General features: G+C 39.5%; 2 protein-coding genes, 1 non-coding gene and 1 pseudogene across 4 annotated transcripts in view; 2 read left to right on the top strand and 2 right to left on the bottom strand.

The window, feature by feature from the left end:
• The window catches only part of EPC1 (enhancer of polycomb homolog 1), a 106,643-nt gene extending 104,128 nt beyond the window's left edge, over positions 1 to 2,515 (bottom strand). For both annotated transcript variants that reach the window (XM_064368484.1, XM_064368485.1), the window contains exon 1: positions 2,236 to 2,515. In XM_064368484.1, the coding sequence (XP_064224554.1) occupies positions 2,236 to 2,238 (3 nt within the window). In that variant the 5' untranslated portion in view covers positions 2,239 to 2,515. The remainder of the gene's footprint in view (positions 1 to 2,235) is intronic.
• An 8-nt stretch (positions 2,516 to 2,523) lies between these two features.
• Positions 2,524 to 12,895, top strand: LOC105712528 (RNA-binding protein 4-like; annotated as a pseudogene).
• A 1,173-nt stretch (positions 12,896 to 14,068) lies between these two features.
• Positions 14,069 to 21,973, top strand: part of CCDC7 (coiled-coil domain containing 7) — a 149,209-nt gene continuing 141,304 nt past the window's right edge. Inside the window, exon 1 of the mRNA XM_064368481.1 lies at positions 14,069 to 14,184. The gene's annotated coding sequence lies outside the window, so the exon portion shown is untranslated. The remainder of the gene's footprint in view (positions 14,185 to 21,973) is intronic.
• LOC135271424 (U6 spliceosomal RNA) lies at positions 19,640 to 19,744 on the bottom strand. The gene has a single exon (XR_010339567.1). It is a non-coding gene; the product is annotated as a U6 spliceosomal RNA (small nuclear RNA).

Genomic DNA, 21,973 nt, shown 5'->3' with positions numbered 1-21,973 from the left:
CAGTTTGTTTTTAAAAGGGGGCTGCATTATATATACATATTTAGTTTTCAGAGATTAAATAGAATAAAAATTATTGTCATTCTGAAAAGCAGACTATTTTAGCAATACATGTGTTGGAAAGTATATTTTATTTGGTAGATCAACTTCAGAGAACTAAACTCTCCAGCATAACCAGAGGGTTAGATAATATATTTACACCTGCAGTATTTCATTCTATAAATAATCTATAATGTCAAAACCCAATCTTGATGGGGCATTTACATTTTACAAAGAGCTAAAATGTTGCAGAGAACATTTTCACATTTTTATAGCACAGTATAAACAAAATGTGGGCATAATGCATAATTATTTTTGAAGTTCAAGGAAAGGGATATATAGAGTATAGAGACACAAAAATCAGAAATACTGTTTTTAGCCATTTTCACACATCCTCTTACTTCAACCTGTTAAATGATTAAAAAGTGAAATGAGCATTTATGTATTTCAAAGTGGATAAACCCACTAAATAATAATTCTTGAAATGTTCACTCTTTCAAGAAATAATCTCTTCAATCTTACGGAAAAGTGATCTAGCATACTATTTCAGTTGTTTTTATTTTATGTGGCAAAAAATTAATATGTTTTAGGGTACAATTACTGATTCATCCCACTTTCCTTTTGAACTAAGGGCACACTTACTATCTTCATAAACAACTAAAATGTTTATAGAGACCAGTAAAACCTATGTCAGATCGTAACACATTTTTGTTCTTGGGAGGGTTTGGGCCTAAATCCCATATTCTCTAATCAGTTAACTCTCAATAAGAACAAAGATGGAAAAGATACAATGCTGCATTTAGATAGGTGAACATCAAAATTTTTAAAGTTAAAAGCAATTGTGCACATATTCTTAAAAAATTATCTTGTTCCAAAATATTTGTTTTTTTTAAACAAGTCTATCTGTAAATTCAGTTGAAGTATCATTTCAAAATGAAACAAACAATAATGTAGGAATTATTATATGACTGTTAGAAAAACCTCAGGAGAAACTTAAAATAGTTATTTAAGAAATCCCTTGGTTCAAAATGAAATTCAACTTTTACAATGTTGAAGGAACTAAAACTCGAATGTTTGGTTAAATTGAAAATACACTAACATATAATTTTATAATATAAGGAAAACACAAAGTGTTACTAAGAGGATAAATCGACAGCTTATTATTTAATAACTCTGATATAGAGATAATAAAGATAAAACAGATCAGATAAAACAACTGCAAACTGCATGCCTGTCCCTGATGTTCCCTGGACTGGTTGTGACGACATGTCTGTTCTCCCCATAGTTCACAGTTCACAGAAAACATTTTAACAACACAACTGAATATTTCCACTGACTAAATTGAACTTTCTTTAAGAAAATAAAGGGAGAAGAGAATAGATCAAATCTTGCCCCACCTCTTTTTTTTTCTTCCTTTTTTCTTTTAGTGAAACTGACATAAATTGTTGAGGAGCACTACAGCGCCACCAACACAGATCAATGCAAAACAAAAAAGATCTCCCACCGTGTGCAAAAAGAAAAAAAATTAGAAAAATGCCAAAAATTACAAAATGTCTCCCAAATGTACCTTATTGGAAAAAAACAAGATAGATCTGCAAAGATTATCTAAGAAAGAGCTTCAAAGAAATAATATCATAGACTACAAGTTGAGATCTGATCAGCAAATAAAAGATCCACTATTTAGTAACAGCCATAACTTAATATAAACCCGGTTATGTCAACCTCCACCTTCATTATACCAAGGGCAGCTTTTCTGTAGTTTATAACCAAGTAATCCATCAAGAGAACCACAATAGGTCCATTTTTTAAAAACTATATCCATAGTTTGCCTGCTGATAATTGAGTCCTGGACAAATTAGGTAAGACATAATTTTTATAAAGAGGATATGCACATATTTGGCATTGCCAACATTACTGGCACAAAACAAGTCCATCTTGAAATATCTGAGTTCCTCTGTAGTTCACAGTAATTAAAGTATAATTTATATTATAAACATTTAGTTTTAACAATGAAAAAAAAAACTATTTTTTTTCTTTTGGTAAAAATTAACCAGGCAAGATTAGGTAGAACGTGCAGAGATCAAAGCTAAAGAAAAATACAAAGATTGGTTTTGTTAGAAGAAACACAATGAAAATCCTTTTTAGCTGGTGGCTCCTTCAAAGACTTAATGACATAAATGGTGAAAATTACAAACTTACCATTAGTGCAGGCAAAGAAGACGGCAGTTCTTGAAAAAAAATTGTAACAATATAGGCTGGATACTTGTGTCCCTAGAAACAACAGCCTCCAGGCGGCATATGGATCTTCCAACATCTTTAAAATGTTTGGTAAATAAAAAGTAATACTTTCTTCCATGATCGGTGGCCGAATGGGGTGGCTTCCCCCAGGATCTGTGGGCCTTTGGGGGAAATCGGAGAAATATCCACAGAAGATTAAAAGCAGAGGAGGCAGCACAGCCAGAAGACTCTGGGGTTAACAACTTTGCGATGGCAAAGCAGGCGAGCGCTGATTGGCTGGGAGGGCAGCGTCCCTACAGTCTGCACTATCCCCCGCTGCCCCCGCCTCCTGCAGCTCGGAAAAAAATGCAGTGTGTGTGCCATTTTACACTGGGCTTTTAAAAGCACAGCCACCCAAATGACAAAAGTCTAAGCTCGCTATTAAGTGACACTGCAAGACAATAGCACCCAAGGCTGCCTGTGAGCTCGGGAGAATGCGCCTTTTAACATCTGAAGGAACACTCTGGCTTCTTGGATGTGGGTTTTTTTGTTTGTTTGTTTTTCGTTATTATATTTTTTAAACAGCATTTTCATGTTTTTCTTGAGCAAATTGTTGATCGTTTCCAAAAACGTCGATAGATCCTCTGCCTGCAAACCTGGCCACGCAAAAACGGTGTCCATTAAAATATTTTTTCGATTTGATCTCATGAAGGTACCTAGAGAAGCCAGTCATCCTGGAGCAAAATTCATGACTCCTCTAGCTCCGAGATCTTTAATTCCCTGGGAAAAAATTATGATTTCTTATTCACAATAACCACCAAGTGTGCAAAAAGTAAAACAAAATAATGAATTTAGCGGTTAAATGAAAACAATAGGCATATTCCCGCCCCCCTCCCCGCCCCCCTTAAAAACTGTTTCAAAAACCTTTACTGGCTGACAGAATTCTACCACTCTGCCTTACAAACAAAATGGCTGTGGTACTGAATTTTTTAGGATCCTCCCACTGTGCCTCCTCCTGGCCTCCAGGAAGTGGTAAAAATCCAGAATAAATACAGTACTGAAAGTACACCATTGAGTCTAAATTCGGGGGAAACCTTTGGTAAGAGGGTCTTAGAAATGTGCTGCTTATTATTACTTTTTAAAAACTGTTTTGAAAAGAACATCAATCACTAGAGATTTACTTGACTGTAATTTGAACTTCCTGCTTTACATATTTATAAGGTCTTTCACCTATCTTGGCAGGCTTTCAAATTAAGTGGGCTGGGAAATTTGATGCTCGGTCTCTAGTTGTGAGCTGAGTCAGGTATTTGGTGGTTGCAACTGGGCTTTTAAATAAAGTCTAAGACTTAAAAAAATGAACGTTAAATGAATGCAACACTACGCTTGCAAATGTAAAGTCAGAAAAGTCGACAAAGATCCTAGTGTGTCAAATACTGCATCTGTGTGATAAATTCAGTAAAAATTCTTTGCCCACTAAATTTTCTAATGAAGCAATGAGAGAACACGGTTTAAAGGAATTGGATGAAGAAAGGGGTGGGGAATTATATACATTCTTCACAACCTCTTCCCCTCCTACAGACACTTCCCCCGCTCCCACACACACACATACACATACACGTTGGTCTGGTATCCCTGCCTGGCATTTAATAGGTAACATTCTTAGAAATATATATATATATATTTATATAGAAATATAGCTAGGGTGACTATTAATTTAATTTATCATCTAACACAGGATACTTTGAGAGAAAAAAGGGCTAATTATACAACAGCTGGAATAAACAGAGCCTGTCCATGATAAGCCAGGAGGTAGAACTCACTGTGTTTCTCGTGAGACCTCCTTGAACTTTCACTACATAGATCACCTACCGCCATGGGCCTGGGCCAATTTAGATAGCATTTGAGCTAGATCCGTCTCTGGCTCCATCTCCTGCCTTTCTACTGTCAAGTGAAGTAGACAATCTGAGTAGACTTGGGATCAGGTATATTGAACAGCCGTGGTAAAGAAAATACCTAGATATGCACATCCATATGTGTATATACACCTTCATATACTTTTTAATCTATAGATTAGAATGTTCCGTGCCCTTTGTAAGATACACATAATTCTGATTATATACTTTTATATGGGATAATTTTCTTTGGAATTTTTGAGACCATATTCATGATATACACAATTTGAGGGATTTTCGGTTTTTGCTTTGGTAAAGATAATTTGTAGGATGAAATTTTTTGGGAGAGATTATCACAGAAATACATAAGATAAATAATTCTTGTGGTGTTTATTCAAACAGTTCTTGAGAACTTAGTTCTCAAGTTCCAGGCATGAATGTGCCAGGCATGATGCTTGGTGCTACATATGTATTAGTGAACAAGTAGATAGTTTATTTCCTACTTCATGGAGTTCATAATCTAGTGGAGAGACAGATAAGTAGCAGGTGAACAAATACAGTTGATCCTTGAAGTACGTGGGGGTTAGGGGTGCCAATCCTGCATGCTGTCAAAAATTCTGTGTGACTTTTAACTTCCCCAAAACTGAACTACTAATAACCTACTATTGACCTTACCAATAACATAATCAATTAACACACATTTTGTGTGTTGTATGTACTCTATATTTATTTGTACAGTAAAGTATACTAGAGAAAAGAAAATGTTACAAAGTATAAGGAAGAGAAAATATATTTACTATTCATTCAACGGAAGTGGATCATCATAAAGGTCTTTATTCCTCATTGTCCTCACACTGAGCATCTGAGGAGGAGTAACAGGAGGGTTTGCTCTTCCTGTCTCAGGAGTGGCAGGGGCAGCAGAGGTGGAAGGGGAAGCAGGAGAGGCAGGAACACTCTGTGTAACTTTTATTGAAACAAAATCTGTGTATAAGTGAACCTGTACAGCTCAAACCTGTGTTGTTCAAGGGTCAAGTGTATATTATTGCACATTATCGTAAGTGCTATTAAAAAATCAAACAGGGCTGGGCATGGTGGTTCACGCCTGTAATCCCAGCTCTTTGGGAGGCCAAGGCAGGTGGATCACTTGAGGTCAGGAGTCTGAGACCAGCCTGGCCAACATGGTGAAACTCTGTCTCTACTAAAAATACATAAAAAAAAAAAAAAAAAAAATTAACTGGGTGTGGTGGTGGGTGCCTATAATCCCAGCTACTTGGGAGGCTGAGGCAGGAGAATAACTCAAATCCGGGAAGTGGAAGTTACAGTGAGCCGAGATCACGCCATTGTACTCCAGCCTGTGTGACAGAGTGAGATTTCGTCTCAACAACCAACCAACCAACCAAACAGTGCAGTGTTAGAGAATAACAGGGAAGGAAATAAATAAACAAGATGGTAAGAAAGTTGTCTCTAAAGGAGTGGCATTTAAGATAGGCTTGAAGGATGACAAGGAGACACATTTGAAAAATATCAGAGAAGTAGCAGTCTAGGAAGAGGCTACAGCATATGCTAAGGCCCTGAGGCAGAATGGAGCTTGGCACATTCTAGGAAGGGAAATGAGGCCAGGGTGGTTGCAGCACATCAAAAGAAAGAGCAAATGGCATCAGATGAAGTCAGAAATGGAGACTGCAGAGAGATCCTGCAGAGGTTTGTAGGACACAGAAAGGGATTCCATATTTAAGATAGAGAACGTTGGACTTCGAGGTTTTAGAGGTTTTGATAATGATAAGGTCCAGAGAAGGTAGAGGGAAAAAAACCCTCAATGCTAATCTTGACTTTATATACCTACATCACAGGGTTTTGGTATTATATTTTTAAAAATCTGTATTTCATCCACATAGTTACAGCCATTGATTATGACTCGGTTCATAAATAAATATGAATATGATACAAATATCTAAGATCATACAAAGTATAAACAAAATGAAAAGGAGGAATTCAGGCAACTGTTTGCCTCAGTTTTCTCTAATGGTGGTGATTTTGATATTTTTGATTCAAAAAATACTACATTTTATATCAGTTGAACAGAGCTCACCTTTTTTTTTTTTTTTTTTTTTTTTTAACAAATGCTGCTGGGGGCAGTGGCTCATGCCTGTAATCCCAGCACTTTGGGAGGCTGAGGTGGGCGGATCGTCTGAGGTCAAGATTTCAAGACCAGTTTGGTCAACATGGTGAAACTTCGTATCTACTAAAAATACAAAAATTAGCCAGGTATGGTGGCAGGCGCCTGTAATCCCAGCTACTTGGGAGGCTGAGGTAGGAGAACTGCTTGAACCCAGGAGGCAGAGGTTGCAGTGAGCCAAGATCATGCCACTGCATTCCAGCCTGGGCAACAGAATGAGACTCTGTCTGAAAAAAAAAAAAAGAAAAAAGAAAAAAAATGAGGCAAAACATTATTAAAGTTAGAATGTGATATAATTGGAATTTAAAAAGTTATTATTTTTCAATTTAGTAACTGGTTGTTAGCAAACCAAAATCCTACAGGCACATGGGCAGAAATAACATGTTCAGTTTCTTAAATCCAAGACTTAAAAAATTACAAAAGCAGTTAGGTCAAATCAATGATGTGTAATCCCTTGAATGAGCTTTGATAGTAACAGGAATCTCCAAACAAATCAAATCGTGAGCTAATTAGGTAGCATAGTTTGTAAAATCTTTACCTGTAACTGTAAGGTAAAGATTATACAGATAGTAAACAGATCTGTTTTGGAGTTCAGATTAATTTTCTGAGTTAAAAAAATAACATGCAGCATGCTATAATAAAAGACACTAATATTTTTGCACCAAATACTACAATCACACTAAATGGAGTAAAGAGTATAAGAAGCCCCACATCAATTTGGGTCGGTTTTTTTTTTTTCTTTTTTTGAGGCAGAGTCTTACTCTGTCACCCAAGCTGGAGTGCAGTGGCACAATCACCGCTCACTGCAGCCTCAACCTCCTGGGCTCAGGTGATCCTCTCACCTCAGCCTCCCAAATAGCTCGGACTACAGGCGTACCACCATGCCTGGTTAATTTTTGTATTTTTTATAGAGACGAGGTTTCCACATGTTGCCCAGGCTGGTTTTGAACTCTTGGGCTCAAGTGATTTGCCCACCTCTGCCTCAGAAAGTGCTAGGATTACAGGCATGAGCCACCATGCCTGGCATCAGGTCAGCTTTTGCCACCAAAAAGGATGCTGCAATTTGCAAAAAAGCTTTCAGTTTTCAAAAGTTATGGGAATTCATAACTGTGGATATAAAATTGTAAAGCTGTAGATTTTTGTTGCATTCAGATAGTTAAAATATTATTCTTAGTTTAAATCAAAACTCATAATCCTGATGATTAGAAACAGTTACAATTTGGAAATAGTTAGATTTCCATTTGTGGGCCCTAATAAATGAATGCATACAATATTATTAACTTTTGTGCAGTCTTGTGCAAATGCTATTAATTTTTTTTTTTTGAGATGGAGTCTCACTTTATTGCCCAGGCTGGAATGCAATGGGGTGATCTTGGCTCACTGCAAACTTTGCCTCCCAGGTTCAAGTGATTCTCCTGCCACAGCCTCTGGAGTAGCTGGGATTACAGGTGTGCACCACCATGCCCGGCTAATTTTTGTGTTTTTAGTAGAGACAGGGTTTCACCATGTTGGCCGGGCTGGTCTCAAACTCCTGACCTCATGATCTACCCGCCTCGGCCTCCCAAAGTGTTGGGATTAAGGTGTGAGCCACCATGCCCAGCCTGCTATTAATGTGACTCTTTATGATTTTCCCTATATTTTTCCCCTTAAGAATAGTGAAAAGTTTTAAATTATTTTTTGCCATCATATTTTAAAGCAGTACTTCACCAGACTTTTTATTTCCAAATGTTTGAATGTCTTTAGCCAAGATGTTAAGAGTGTTTCTTTCAGAACTCACTACCTGTTGTAGCATGACTTTAGACTGCTTTGATCCGTTTTAATCTAAAATCATGCCACATGGCATTTTCAGGAAAGGTCATTCACACAAGTAGTTTGTGGCCACTTGTGTGGCAGAGGCTATTTATTAACTAGCCAACATCCCTCCTGCGTTTCTTATTCATAAGTCCTATTTTATTTTGGGTTTGCCACCCAAAACTGTTTTTCATGACACTGTTTTAACCAGTGAGATGTAAGCAGAAACCAATGGTTGGGCTTCCAATAAAGCATTTATAGGGTGTTGACTCAGTGGCTGCTACCTTGTGCTTCTTACCTTTGCCCTCCTTCAGGCATGGAAGATCGTCACCACACCTGGGTGGAGTCCAGTGCTCCACTGTGTTAACCAAAGGGAGCTCTTTAGTGCTAAGGGTAGCTGAACAGAAAGAAGAAAGCTGGGTTCTGTGGTGCCTTCACAGCAGCGACTGAGGGCCAGCCTCTACACCCACTTTTTACATGAGAGAGAAAGAAAACAGCTACTTTGTTTAAACCTTTGTTATTTTTATTTTATCTGATTTTATTTTTGAGACAGGGTCATGTTCTGTTGCCCAGGCTGGAGTGCAGTGATGCATGATCTCAGCTCCCTGCAACCTCCACCTTCTAGGTTTAAGCGATTCTTGTGCCTCAGCCTCCCGAGTAACTGAGATTACAGGTGAGTGCCACCAAGCCCGGCTATGATTTTTGTATTTTTAGTAGAGACAGGGTTTCACCATGTTGGCCTGGCTGGTCTCAAACTCCTGGCCTCAAGTGATCTGCCTTCCTTGGCCTCCCAAAGTGCTAGGATTACAGGTGTGAGTCACCGCACCCAGCCTATTTTAGATTTAGGGGGCATATGTTCATGTTTGTTACATGGGCATGTACCCATCACCCAAACAGTGAACATTGTACCCAGTAGGTAATTTTTCAGCCTCACCGCATCCCAGCCTCCTGCCTTTTTGGAGTTTCCAGTGTCCATTATGCCATCTTCATGTCCATGCATATCCATTGTTTAGCTCCACTTGTAAGTAAGAATTTGCGGTATTTGATTTTCTGAGTTTGTTCACTTAGATAAGGCCTCCAGCTCCATCCATGTTGCTGCAAAGGAAGACATGATTTTGTCTTTTTTATGGCTGCATAGTATTCCATGTAAATCTCTGTTTTATGGGGCCTATTCACAACTAAATGCACTTTCTAGTAAAATTAGTGTGAGTAATCTTCAAAGTATTTTATCTGTAAAAATCAGCTACTTTTAAGCTGTAGTGTAGTATTAGACTGAAAGTGGAAACAAGGGGCCCTTTTGGGTTGCAAGAAATCTTCTATGTCTTTATCTGGGTTGCAGTTACATATACATGAAATATGTGTATATGTATCACATATGTACATATATATGTAAAAAGATTGAACTGTACATCAAGATTAGTACACCAAATATATTTTATTAAATGTGTTATCCCTTAATTAAAGCTATTTTTTATTGTTATTTTACTTATTTATTTAGTTTTGAGACAGGTTCTCTTTCTGTCACCCAGACTGGGGTACAGGGAAACCATCTTGGCTCACTGCAACTTCCACCTCCTGGGCTCAAGTGACCCTCCTGTTTTAGCCTCCCTGGGTAGCTGGAACCACAGGCATGTGCCACCATTCACATACTACACTACAGCTTTTTGTATTTTTGGTAGAGATGGGGTTTCACCATATTGCCCTGGCTGGTCTTGAACTCCTGGCTTAAACTGATCTGCCAGCCTCAGCCTCTCAAAGTGTGGGATTATAGGCATGAGTCGCCATGCCTGGCCAAAAGCTATTTTTAAAATTAATTAATTAATTTGGAGACAGGGTCTCACTCTGTTACCCAGGCTGGAGTGCAGTGGTGCAACCATAGCTCACTGCCACCTGGAACTATTGGGCTTAAGGGATCCTCCTGCCTCAGCCTCCTAGGTAGTTGGAACACAGGCAAACACCACTATGCTTGGCTAATTTTTAAAGTTTTTGTAGAGACAGGGTCTTGCTTTGTTGCCCAGGCTGGTCTTGAACACCTGGGCTCAAGTGATCCTCCTGCATTGGCCTCCCAGAACAGGCTCACATGTGTGAGCCACCGTGCCTAGCTAAAAAAACCTATTTTAATATATTACAGACAGTAATGGTGTCTGATAACTTGAATATAGGCATTGTTTAAAAAGCTGGATAGATATTCTTTTAAAACAATTTTCAATAATTTTATATTTTGAGTTGGAGTCTCCCTCTGTTGCCCAGACTAGAGTGCCAAGGCACAATCTTTGCTCCCTGCAACTTTTGTCTCCTGAGTTCAAGCAATTTTCCTGCCTCGGCCTTCTGAGTAGCTGGGATTACGTGTGCCACCACACCCAGCTAATTTTGCATTTTTAGTAGAGATGGGGTTTTACCATGTTGGCCAGGCTGGTCTCAAACTCCTGACCTCAAGTAATCTGCCCACCTCGACCTCCCAAACTGCTGGGATTACAGTTGTGTGACACCGCACCTGGTCCTCAATATCTTTTCATTCTAAGTGCCCCTATTATGTGGAATACCTGAAACAGCTGCCCATTTCTCCCACAAAAAAATGTTGCTCTTATATTTATATATGTTTTCCTGTAATCATGTTGTAGACACTCAGTGGTATAAAATTGCATATTCCATCAGCGTTCACTCTCTCAATATTCATACACACACACACACACACACACACACACACATATATATTTTGAGACAGAATCTTGCTGTTGTGCAAGCTGGCCTCAAACTCCTGGTCTCAAGTAATCCTCCCACCTCAGCCTTCCAAGTAGGTAGGACTGCCACGCCTGGCTCCATGTTCTTATTTTCTGGCTATATCTGTGCCTTCATCAGCAGTCGCCATCTTACTTCATTTACGAGCCCTACATCTTGAGTGACCTCAGCCGTTACTCAAGTTTCTGATTTGTAGATGGCTTTTCAGAATTCTAGGTTCTGTGGTAACTGAACTATAGTAGACCTAGTGGACACGAAGTAGTTAAACAGCAAAACTCTAGGTTGAGGCTTTCTTGTAATATGATACAGAAGTATTACAGTAAAAGCACCAGGGGGATTTTTTTCATCTAGTATTCAATGAAAGTTATGCATTTTGCTCTTTAAAGAACGAAACTATTTAGAACTTTTCCTGGCTGTTCCTACCCCAACCCACGCCCCAGTGCAGGATAGAGGTGAGGAAACTCATACATTGGCAGAAACCATACTGTTTAAAATTTCAACATTGCACAGAGTTATGAGGTGAAAGAAAAACTGGAATAGCTATAGCAATAGAAACACAGTTGGTAAAGCCTTTCACTTAAAGTATAAACCTTGAGCAATTACAGAAAGGGAGACAGAATTTTCTGTAAGAGATCATTAAAGCTTCCATACAAGAAAGGCCGTTTACTGTTATGGAATATGAATCATTATTGGAGCAAAAAGAGAGTCAGCAAATAATTCAGGCCCAGGATGACAAAGGAAGAGGAGTTTAATCAGATCAAATCATAAATAATTTTCCTAGCTATGTCTAGCTAAAGGTTCTTATAATTCCTTAGTACAGGGAGTGGTGAGAGGGGGTTGACATTAATAACAGAATCCATGCAGGTGGTTTATTGTATTCTTAATATTCAGCCAGTTATTATTAACAAATCCTATTGTCTTTGTACTATATTGCATTAAAATAACACGTTGAGCATTGTTTTTAGCTATCTTTTGAAACTGAATAGCCTTCAACTGACGATTGCAATAGAAATTCAGGTGCTTAGAGTAGGTGTTGCAGAGAAGCAGCACCCGTTTTCTGTCTGGCTGGATTAATACAGGGCTTCACACCGGGAGCATGGTGGCTTTACATTGTCAGTAAGGTTAACTAGTAAAAGACAAGCAGTTTTTGCAAAGCCGGATTGCCAGTGTGATGATTCACGTCAACTCTTTTTATTTATTTATTTATTGAGACTGAGTCTCCCTGTGTTGCCCAGGCTGGAGTGCAGTGGTGCGAACACAGCTCACTGCAACCTCTGCCTCCTGGGTTCAAGTGATTCTCCTGCCTCAGCCTCCTGAGTAGCTGGGATTACTGGCATGAGCTACCAGACCTGGCTAGTTTTTGTATTTTTAGTAGAGTCAGGGTTTCACCATGTTGGCCAAGCTGGTCTTGAACGCCTGACCTCAAATGATCCGCCCGCCTCGGCCTCCCAAAGTGCTGAGATTACAGTCTAGAGCCACCATGCCCTGCCACTTCAACTCTTTAATCATTAAAAAAAGCTGTATTTGGCCGCCGCCATTTTAACGTTTTGTCAGACGCATCTGCGCCGGGAGGAGGCCCTGCTGATTTCTGTGTGCACTCTTGTCAGGAGGGTGAAGGTGTTCATCGGAAACCTGCCCCAGGAGTCCTCAGAGCAGGAGAAGTGCTCTATTTTAGAGCAGTATGGGAAAGTGCTGGAATGTGACATCATTAAGAATTACGGCTTTGTGCACATAGAAGACAAAAAAAACTGCAGCGGGAGATGCCATGTGCAACCTGCACCATTTCACGCTTCATGGGATGAACGTCAACGTGGAAGCCAGCAAGAATAAGGGCAAAACCTCAACAAAGTTGCATGTGGGCAACATCAGTCCCTCCTGAACCAATAAGGAGCTTTGAGCCAAGTTTCAGGAGTAGGGTCTGGTCACCAAATGTGACATCGTGAAAGATTATGCTTTCGTGCACATAGAGTGGGCAGAGGATGCAGTGGAGGCCATCAGGGGCCTCGATAACACAGAGTTTGAAGGTGGGATGTGTGTGGGCTGAAATTCCGAGCTGCAGTTGTGCACGAGAATACACCCTTCGTGGTACCCCATCTCCAGGACGTTCTTGGCTCTGTGCGTTCAGTCCCTCGGGAACCGTGGACCTTCATTTACCTTGCTAAGTTCAGACCTTTTCTTCTTTTCTGTTCCTTTCCTCTCCTGCCCATTTTCCTGTTCTTCTGTCATTGAATACTTCTGTAGCTTCCCATTCATGTTCTGGTCTCCCAGCAGGCCTCATTGTGTGCCGAAATTGTGGTGGGGGCTGTGCTGTCTCTTCCCTGCCTCCTGCCTCCTGCAGCTGTTGGATTTGGGAATGACCTTGGTGACAGTCTCACTGCCCCTGGGTCTCTTTTTGGTCCAAAACTATACCTATAGAGTTGGATCACTTTTTTCTTTCTAGTGAAATAAATGGTTTTTCAACTTGAAAAAAAGCAATATTTAATGTATCTGTGATATAAATACATAGATTTATAACCAGTCAACTATTATCTAATGTTAAATCAAGCTTTCAGCTTTTTATATGGATAAAAATAATTATAATCTAAGTGACCTTTATTAATTTATTGTGTATGATTCTCTTCTATTGTATTCATTTTTTTTCTCAGATGGTAAAAGTAATGTAAAAGTAATATAGACTAATTACTGGCCATTTGGAAAATGTGTAGCAAGGAGTATCCCAACCACTTGTAGTCCTGTTTCTCTGGATTGCTTTACAGTGTCTTTTCCTGTACTTCTTTTTGTGTTGGCAAACTTTCAGAATAAAGGATGCCAAGTCAGCAATCCCTGTTATATAACTGAACAAGTATATATAATAGCACTCACAAAAATAACTCAGACAGGAGTGATTACATAATTAACACGATTGCACCTTACTTTGATAAAGGGCAGAGATTTTGCAAGAAGCATTAGAAAACTGTCTCCCCTCCATAGTTATAAATGTTTTATAAAATCATAGCAGAAGTATAGGCTACTTAAAATAAGACGTTAAGATTGATTTTTTTGCTTTGGATCATTTACCAAGTGATATGGTTTGACTGTGTCTCCAACCAAATCTCTTCTTGAATTGTAGCTCCCACAATTCCCGCGTCATTGGGAGGAACCCAGTGGGAGGTAATTGATTCATGTGGGCGGATCTTTCCCTGTGCTATTCTGTGATAGTGAATGAGTCTCATGAGATCTGATGGTTTTACAAGGGGGAGTTTCCCCACACAAGCTGTCTCTTGTTTGCCGTCATGTAAGACATACCTTTCACCTTCCACCATGATTGTGAGACCTCCCCAGCCATGTGGAACTGTGAGTCTGTTAAACTTCTTTTTCTTTATAAATTACTCAGTCTTGGGTATATCTTTATCAGGAGTGCAAAAAATGAACGAATACACCAAGATTATCTGAGTTGAATGAATAGTGTTATGAGAGGTAAATATTGAACTGGGGGTAGTGTTGGAGCATGAAACACTTGGAAAACAGGGAAAGGTAGCCAATGGGCAAAAATGAAGATGTGGGAATCCCAGGGAATGAGGGAGAGGAGGTATTAAAAGAGGAGAAGTGGAGCATAAAATAATATCGGATGGTGCCATAGGTAGTGTGATCATACAACTTACAGTAAAATCTAGGACATTTTCAAGAGTGCAAATGGCATGATTAATAATTGTAGTGGCCGGGCGTGGTGGCTCATCCCTGTAATCTCAGCACTCTGGGAGTCCAAGGTGGGCGGATCACTTAGGGTCAGGAGTTTGAGACCAACCTGGCCAACATGGTGAAACCTGTCTCTACTAATAATACAAAAATTAGCCAGGCATGGTGGTGTGTGCCTGTAGTCTCAGCTACTCTGGAGGCTGAGGCAGGAGAATCTCTTGAACCTGGGAGGCAGAGGTTGCAGTGAGCCGAGATTGCACCACTGCACTCCAGCCTAATTGACAAGAGTGAGACTCTGTTTAAAGAAAAAAAAAGAATAATAATTGTACTGAGATAACAGGTTGGAAAATTGGAAAACATGCTCACTTGACATATATATGATTGCTTTAAATACAGGGAAAATCGGGAAATAGGATCACTTTAGATACACTTAAAAAAAACCAACCCATTGCCCCGGTGGCAGCCATTCATTTGCTGCCTTTACCATGTACGTGATCACCTTTGACTTGCCGTCATTGGCCTCATTGCTTCTCATTAGCAAAAGGGAATGCTGGGTGGATATTATTTATCTTCACTGGGAGTTCCTTAAAGAGATTGCTTATCCAGGAGTTAGTGTAAAATGTCCATGAGGCCATGATCAGGTTTCAGACATCTTGAGAGTGAGTTAGCCTCACTCTATTTTAGGGTCCAGGCTTCACTCTCAGCACTGCTGATAAAGATCTGTGTTAAGGGTGCTTTATTTTGAGGGAATTTTAAGCCAGAAGCTGACACGCTGGACTATGTCTTGGCCTCTCTATTGCAATATATTCAGTGTCATCATAGAAGTCTTAGATGTAACTTTCACTAACAGATATCTTAAGCTGTGTGCATTGTCAACTCCGTTTTGCTGTGTCTGTTGTACATGTTTGGAAAACCAGTGCATCAAACCTCAATTTGCAAACCATAATTTGAGGGAGTATTTACAAGAGACAGGCCGAATTCTTTTCTTGTTTGAACCAATCCTGAAGCAATGCTCTGGGCCGGCTTTCACCCTGGGAAGCTTGTGTAGGGGCTGAGCTGTTTGTTCAGAGCAGCAACACTTTAGGTTTGGGACTCTTAGCTGAATATGACGCTGGGAATTTGCTGTTGGCAAAAGAACCCCTACAAAAAAGCCTTCTACCCTCTAAGGCTTCCCAAGCCAGCATGTGGCACCTGGTACCATCAGAACAGATTTATTGTAGCCAAATCTCTCCCCACCCTTCCTCTCCCCAGTAGTCACTATCGAAATAGGACACAGACCAGCTGGACTCCCTACTTCAAGATGCCTGGAAGAGCCAGGTACATGGTAGGAAGGGATGGAACCTCAGGAGAATACAGATGGTGCTTATAGACCTTTTGCTCTTACTAGAAGGAGGGGATGCTCGGTGGTTTCTCTTTGGCAGAGACTGGAATAGGGTTGCCCATCAAATTACAGAGATGCAGTTAGGTTGCCTGCCTTCTTGAGAGTACTTTGTGGTGGGATTTCTCAAACTAGAGACACTGAAGTTTATGAGCTCTCTGTGAGTGTTTTCTTTTATTTTTTTGACCGGGTTTTTCTGTATTGCTCAGTCTGGAGTACAGCAGCGCAATTACAGCTCACTGTTGTCTCAAACTTCTTTGCTCAAGCAGTCCTCCCATCTCAGCCTTCTGAGTAGCTGGGGCTACAGGTATGCACCAGGACACCAACACAATTTTATTTTATTTTTTTGTACAGATGAGGTTTTACTCTGTTGCCCAGGCTGATTTTAAACTCCTGGATTCCAACAATCGTCCTGCTTCGGCCTCCCAAAGTGCTTGGATTACAGGCATGAGCTATTGAACCTGGCCTGCTCTGTGAGAATTTTACATTTTCATTTCAATGTAACTTAAAAAACAATATAAGCAGACCCTGGATCATCTAGATAGCCTCTGTAGCCAAGAGTTACCCTGCAATTTTAGTCTTGTGTTTGTGTTTGTAATTAAGTTAGCAGTGAGCAATTCTATTTTAATCAGAGAGCTAATGAGAAAAGAACTAAAGCTGACTTAATATGTAAATGATACATTTATACCAAGGGAAGGCCACATATCACAACAAGCTGTATAAACAAATGGTTTCTAGTAATTTGAATGAAAAAAGTGATGGGAAATTGTCATCTCACAGGACCTGTTAATAATCTGACCATAATGCTATCAAATTCATCCTACAGCTGGTGATAAGAAAACAATATGGCATATCACATAAAATTAATACTTTTAACTTAGTTTTCTTGCTAGGCTTATATTTAATTTATAGATTAGCAGATTTTATAGTTACTGAGGGCTATAAGCATGTCTTTTATACCTTGGCATATTTATACACCAGGATGGTGTCAGGGGCCAGATTTCCTGGATATCAATCTTAGCACCATCACCTACTAGCTGAGTAAACTTGGGAATGTTACTCAACCTCTTTGTATCCAGATTTCTTCATCGGAATGAACGTAATTATAGTACCTACTATTATTGTGGATGGTAATTGAATACATGTAAATTATTAGAACAGTGCCTACGAATGCTGAGTATTTCTATAGTAAAAATGATTTAGCTCAGTAACTTATTTTATTTACTTATTTTGTTTTCTACTTTTTAATGTTTGTGAATACATAGTAGGTTTACATATTTATGGGGTACATGAGATGTTTTGATACAGGCATGTAATGCACAATAATCACATGATGGAAAATGGGGTATCCATCCCCTCAAGCATTTATCCTTGTGTTACAAACAATCCAATTATACTATTTTAGTTATTTTTAAATATATAATTAAATAATTATTGATTATAGTCACCCTGTTGTGCCATCAAATACTAGGTCGTATCCATTTTTATATATTTTTTGTACCCATTAACCATCCCCACCTGTCCCCAACCTCCACTATCCTTCCCAGCCTCTGGTAACTATCCTTGTATTCTCCATCTCCCTGAGTTCCATTGTTTTGATTTTTAGATCTGACAAACAAATGAAAACATGAAATGTTTGTCTTTCTGTCCCTGGCTTATTTCACTTAACATTCCATCTATGTTGTTGCAAATGACCGGATCTCATGCTTTTCTTTATGGCTGAATAATGCTCCATTGTGTATATGTACCACATTTTCTTTATCCATTTGTCTGTTGCTGGACACTTAGCTTGCTTCCAAATCTTGGCTATTCTGAACAGTGCTGCCTCAAACGTGGGAGTGCAGGTATCTCTTTGATAGACTGACTTCCTTTCTTTTGGGTATGTACCCAGCAATGGGATTGCTGGATCATATGGTAGCTCTATTTTAAGTTTTGAGAAACCTCCAAACTGTTCTCCATAATGGCTGTACTAGTTTACATTCCCACCAACAGTGTATGAAGCTTCCTTTTTTAGCTCAGTAATTTAAATGAAGGTCCAAACATATGATAAGCCTGCTCTATTGGATAAATTAAGGTATATGAAATAATCAGTAACATTTACATAGTACATCAATTTTATGAAATACTTTTTCATATATGTTGTTCATTTAATTCTCTACATCTACCCTGAAAGATAGATAATATTTTTCTTGTTTTAAAGCTTGGATAATTGAAGAGGTATCCCCTGAAACAACACAGGTTTACCACCAGCATCGGTGTTTTTTTTTCTCCTCATGGAGACTTAATGAATATTTTCAAATTTCTTTTGGGTTGACAGGAACCCCAGAACTAATTTTGTACTATAGTACACATTCATACTTTTGTAGGATTTATTGGTCTGAATATCTACATTATATTTTCTCTCCTGGTCTTAATTTTCTATCCTGATTTATATTTTTACTGATTCTGAAATTTTGTGAATACTGTTTTATTGTTTAGAATTTTTATAATCTGCTTCATGTACATTTTGGAAAATTGTGAGCCATAAATAAGTAGACTGACCCATAGTCACTTAACTAATAAGTTCCAGATATTTACCGGAAGTCTTTTGACTTTATAGGGAAGTCACATTTATTGAACATTTAGCATGACCTGGTATTTTATATGCATTATGTCATGCAATACACACATTAGCTGGTCTGAGGTAGGTCAGTTATTACTGTTTTCCTCATTTTCAGATGAAGAATTAAACTTATAAAAGTTATAACATTTTTTTCTCAGGGTTAATAACTGTTCTAATTTTTGGCTCTCTAAATTATTCTTAAAAGGATCTGTTAGGCGTGGTGGCTTACACCTGCTATCCCAGCACTTTGGAAGGCTTAGGCCGTTGAGCTCAGGAGTTCGAAACCAGCCTTGACAGCATAGAGAGACATAATCTCTACTAAAAATACAAAAGTTAGCCAGGTGTGGTCACGTGCCTATAGTCCCAGCTACTTGGGGGGCTGAGGCAGGAGGATCGCTTGAACCTGGGAGGTTGAGGTTGCAGTATGCCAAGATGGTGCCACTGCACTGCACTCCATCCTGGGCAACAGAGTGAGACCCTGTCTCAAAAAAAAATTATTGTTAAAAGCATGAGCTTTCTCCTCTAAATTCAGCCCTGTTGTTAAGGCTTTAAGGTCAGATCTTTGTAAAAGACCCCACTGCTCATTCCCAACCCATCAAATGGGTCTTTCCTCTTATATCTTTGCCAAGAGCAAAAATTACTATTCTGCTTGATCCTGGCAAGCTCGCCTGTTTCTTCATTTGGGCCAGTGTTATGGTTTTTACAGGATGTGAACACTGTTACTCAGATTTGCCTCTGTCCACACATTCCCTGGCCGTTCCAGGTCTGTAATAGGAGTCCTTCCCCAATTGCTAGCCAGTGGAGAAGGCAGTTGACTCCAGCTATAGGCTGGATTAAAGCAGAGCAGAAAATCTGGCTTTGGCTCTTGCCTTATGACCTCCTATGTCATAGAGTGGCACAGGATGTACCATTAGGTACCACCCAGAGACTAGAATAAGGGATTCTTGAATCTCAATTCCCCTGCCATCATTTTATACTAGACTTTACAGTGTTTCCCAATTAGTGATGCTTCCCAGACTTAATCATTAGGTCACAAGTTTTGCCATATCCTATTACCCTTACTAGTATTTACTTAAATTTTCTTTAAATTAGTGACATTTTGCTTTAAATATATCCTTTAAGGGTTACTTGATATTGCTGGGAGGACAGTAGCACTATTTGAGTGTCATCCTTGCGCAGGGGCCATGCTAATCTCTGTATTGTTCCAGTTCTAGTACATGTGCTGCGGAAGTGAGCTCAACAGCATCACTACTAATGGAAGATAATCTTAAAACTAAATATAGGCCGGGTGCAGTGGCTCACGCCTGTAATCCCAGCACTTTGGGAGGCCGAGGCGGGTGGATCACGAGGTCAAGAGATCGAGACCATCCTGGTCAACATGGTGAAACCCCGTCTCTACTAAAAACACAAAAAAAATTAGCTGGGCATGGTGGCGCATGCCTGTAATCCCAGCTACTCGGAGGCTGAGGCAGGAGAATTGCCTGAACCCAGGAGGCGGAGATTGCAGTGAGCTGAGATCGCGCCATTGCACTCCAGCCTGGGTAACAAGAGCGAAACTCCGTCTCAAAAAAAAAAAAAAAAACTAAATATAATGGTAAAACAATACCATGAAATTCTTTTCCAAAAGCAGGTATTGGAAATTAGGAAGCCTGTAATTTACTTCTAACAATTACATAAACTATTGCATAAACTATAGGATGGTATGAAAACAATATAATTTTCTGTACCATAATTTCCCCCATTTTTAAATGGTTTTATTTTTAATTTAATTTAATTTTTTTTCTGTTGTCCAGGCTGGAGTGCAGTCTGTGATCTCAGCTCACTGCAACCTCTGGTTCCCTGATTCCAGCGATTCTTGTGCCTCAGCCTCCTGAGTAGCTGGGATTACAGATGCTGCCATCATACCTTGCTGATTTTTCTATTTTTAGTAGAGACGGGGTTTCACCATATTAGCCAGGCTGGTCTCGAACTCCTGACCTCAAGTAATCAATCCACCTTGGCCTCCCAAAGTGCTGGGATTATAGGCATGAATCACTGTGCCTGGCCTTTAAAATGGTTTTAAACTATTTACTATGTACATTAAAGTCCATTATCTGTGAGGAAAAAGAGATTTTCCATGCCAATTGAAGGAAGTAACTGGAGAGTATAGGGCATTAGATTATGGCATGAAGAAGTTAATAGAGGTTGGAAACTGCAAATAAAGAGAATGAATGGTTTGATACTGAGCTGAAACTAGAAGGCATCAAGTTTGACAAAATTTCTCCTTTTGGACACGACTAGAAAGTTTGGTGAGCCCTATTTGCAGATTTGGAGTCTTAAGATAGGTGAAGAAAAATGGAAACATGGTAAGATCTTAATATAAGGGGCTTAGAAACTTGTGAGGGGGAAAAACGATCACAAGAGTAGGGCAATTAAGAATGGGAAAAAAAGAATGATAAATGTTCCTAGTGGTAAGAATTTCAAGACCTGATTCCTAAACTAAATCCTACTTCTGATAATAATTTCAGATTAATCCATTGACTTTGGAAACATACATGCCATCCTGCAAGATTCCTTTCCTTTTTTTTTTTTTTGAGACTGAGTCTCTCACTCTGTCGCCCAGGCTGGAATGCAGTGGTATGATCTCAGCTCTTTGAAACCTCTGCCTCCCGTGTTCAAGCAGTTCTCCTGCCTCAGCCTCCTGAGTAGCTAGGGTTACAGCTGGGTGCCAACATGCCCCGCCAATTTTTGTATTTTTAGTGGAGATGGGGTTTCACCATGTCGGCCAGGATAGTCTCGAACTCCTGACCTCGTGATCTGCCTGCTTCGGCCTCCCAAAATGCTGGGATTACAGGTGTGAACCACCATGCCTGGCCAATTCTTTTACTTTTTTATGGATTTGTAAAATACTGCATGGGGCCAGGCACACTGGCTCGCAGTGGCCCAGCACTTTGGGAGGTTGAGGCAGGTGGATCACTTGAGGTCAAGAGTTTGAAACCAGCCTGGTCAACATGGTCAAACCCCATCTCTACTGAAAAAATACAAAAATTAGCCAGATGTGGTGGCGGGCCCCTGTAATCTCAGCTACTGGGGAGGCTGAGGCAGTAGAATCACTTGAATACAGGAGGCAGAGGTTGCAGTGAGCTGAGATCATGCCACTGCACTGCCACCCTGGGTGACAGAATGAGATTGTGTCTCAAAAAAAAAAAAAGTACTGCATGGGTTACTTAGGTGGTAGCTATACTTGTGGGTATTTTTGGTTACTGGATGAGCAAAGAAGGGATCAGCAGTCTTTCAGGAAAAGTATATGGATGATGGAACCATTGCAACAATGATTTTATTATTCAAGAAAATTCAAATAAATCATCTATTGTCCAAATATAGGGATTATGTGATAAGAGGCCTGATCCACTGAGAATGATGATCAGAAACATTCTTTCAGTTTTTCAGCTGCTAAAAGTGAAGAGTATAGCTTGACTTAGGGATGA

This window comes from Aotus nancymaae, unplaced genomic scaffold (assembly GCF_030222135.1).
Source record: "Aotus nancymaae isolate 86718 unplaced genomic scaffold, 86718_ANA_hifiasm-v0.15.2.pri h1tg000077l, whole genome shotgun sequence".
NCBI lineage: Eukaryota > Metazoa > Chordata > Mammalia > Primates > Aotidae > Aotus > Aotus nancymaae.
This window is presented reverse-complemented; position numbering and strand designations above follow the sequence as displayed.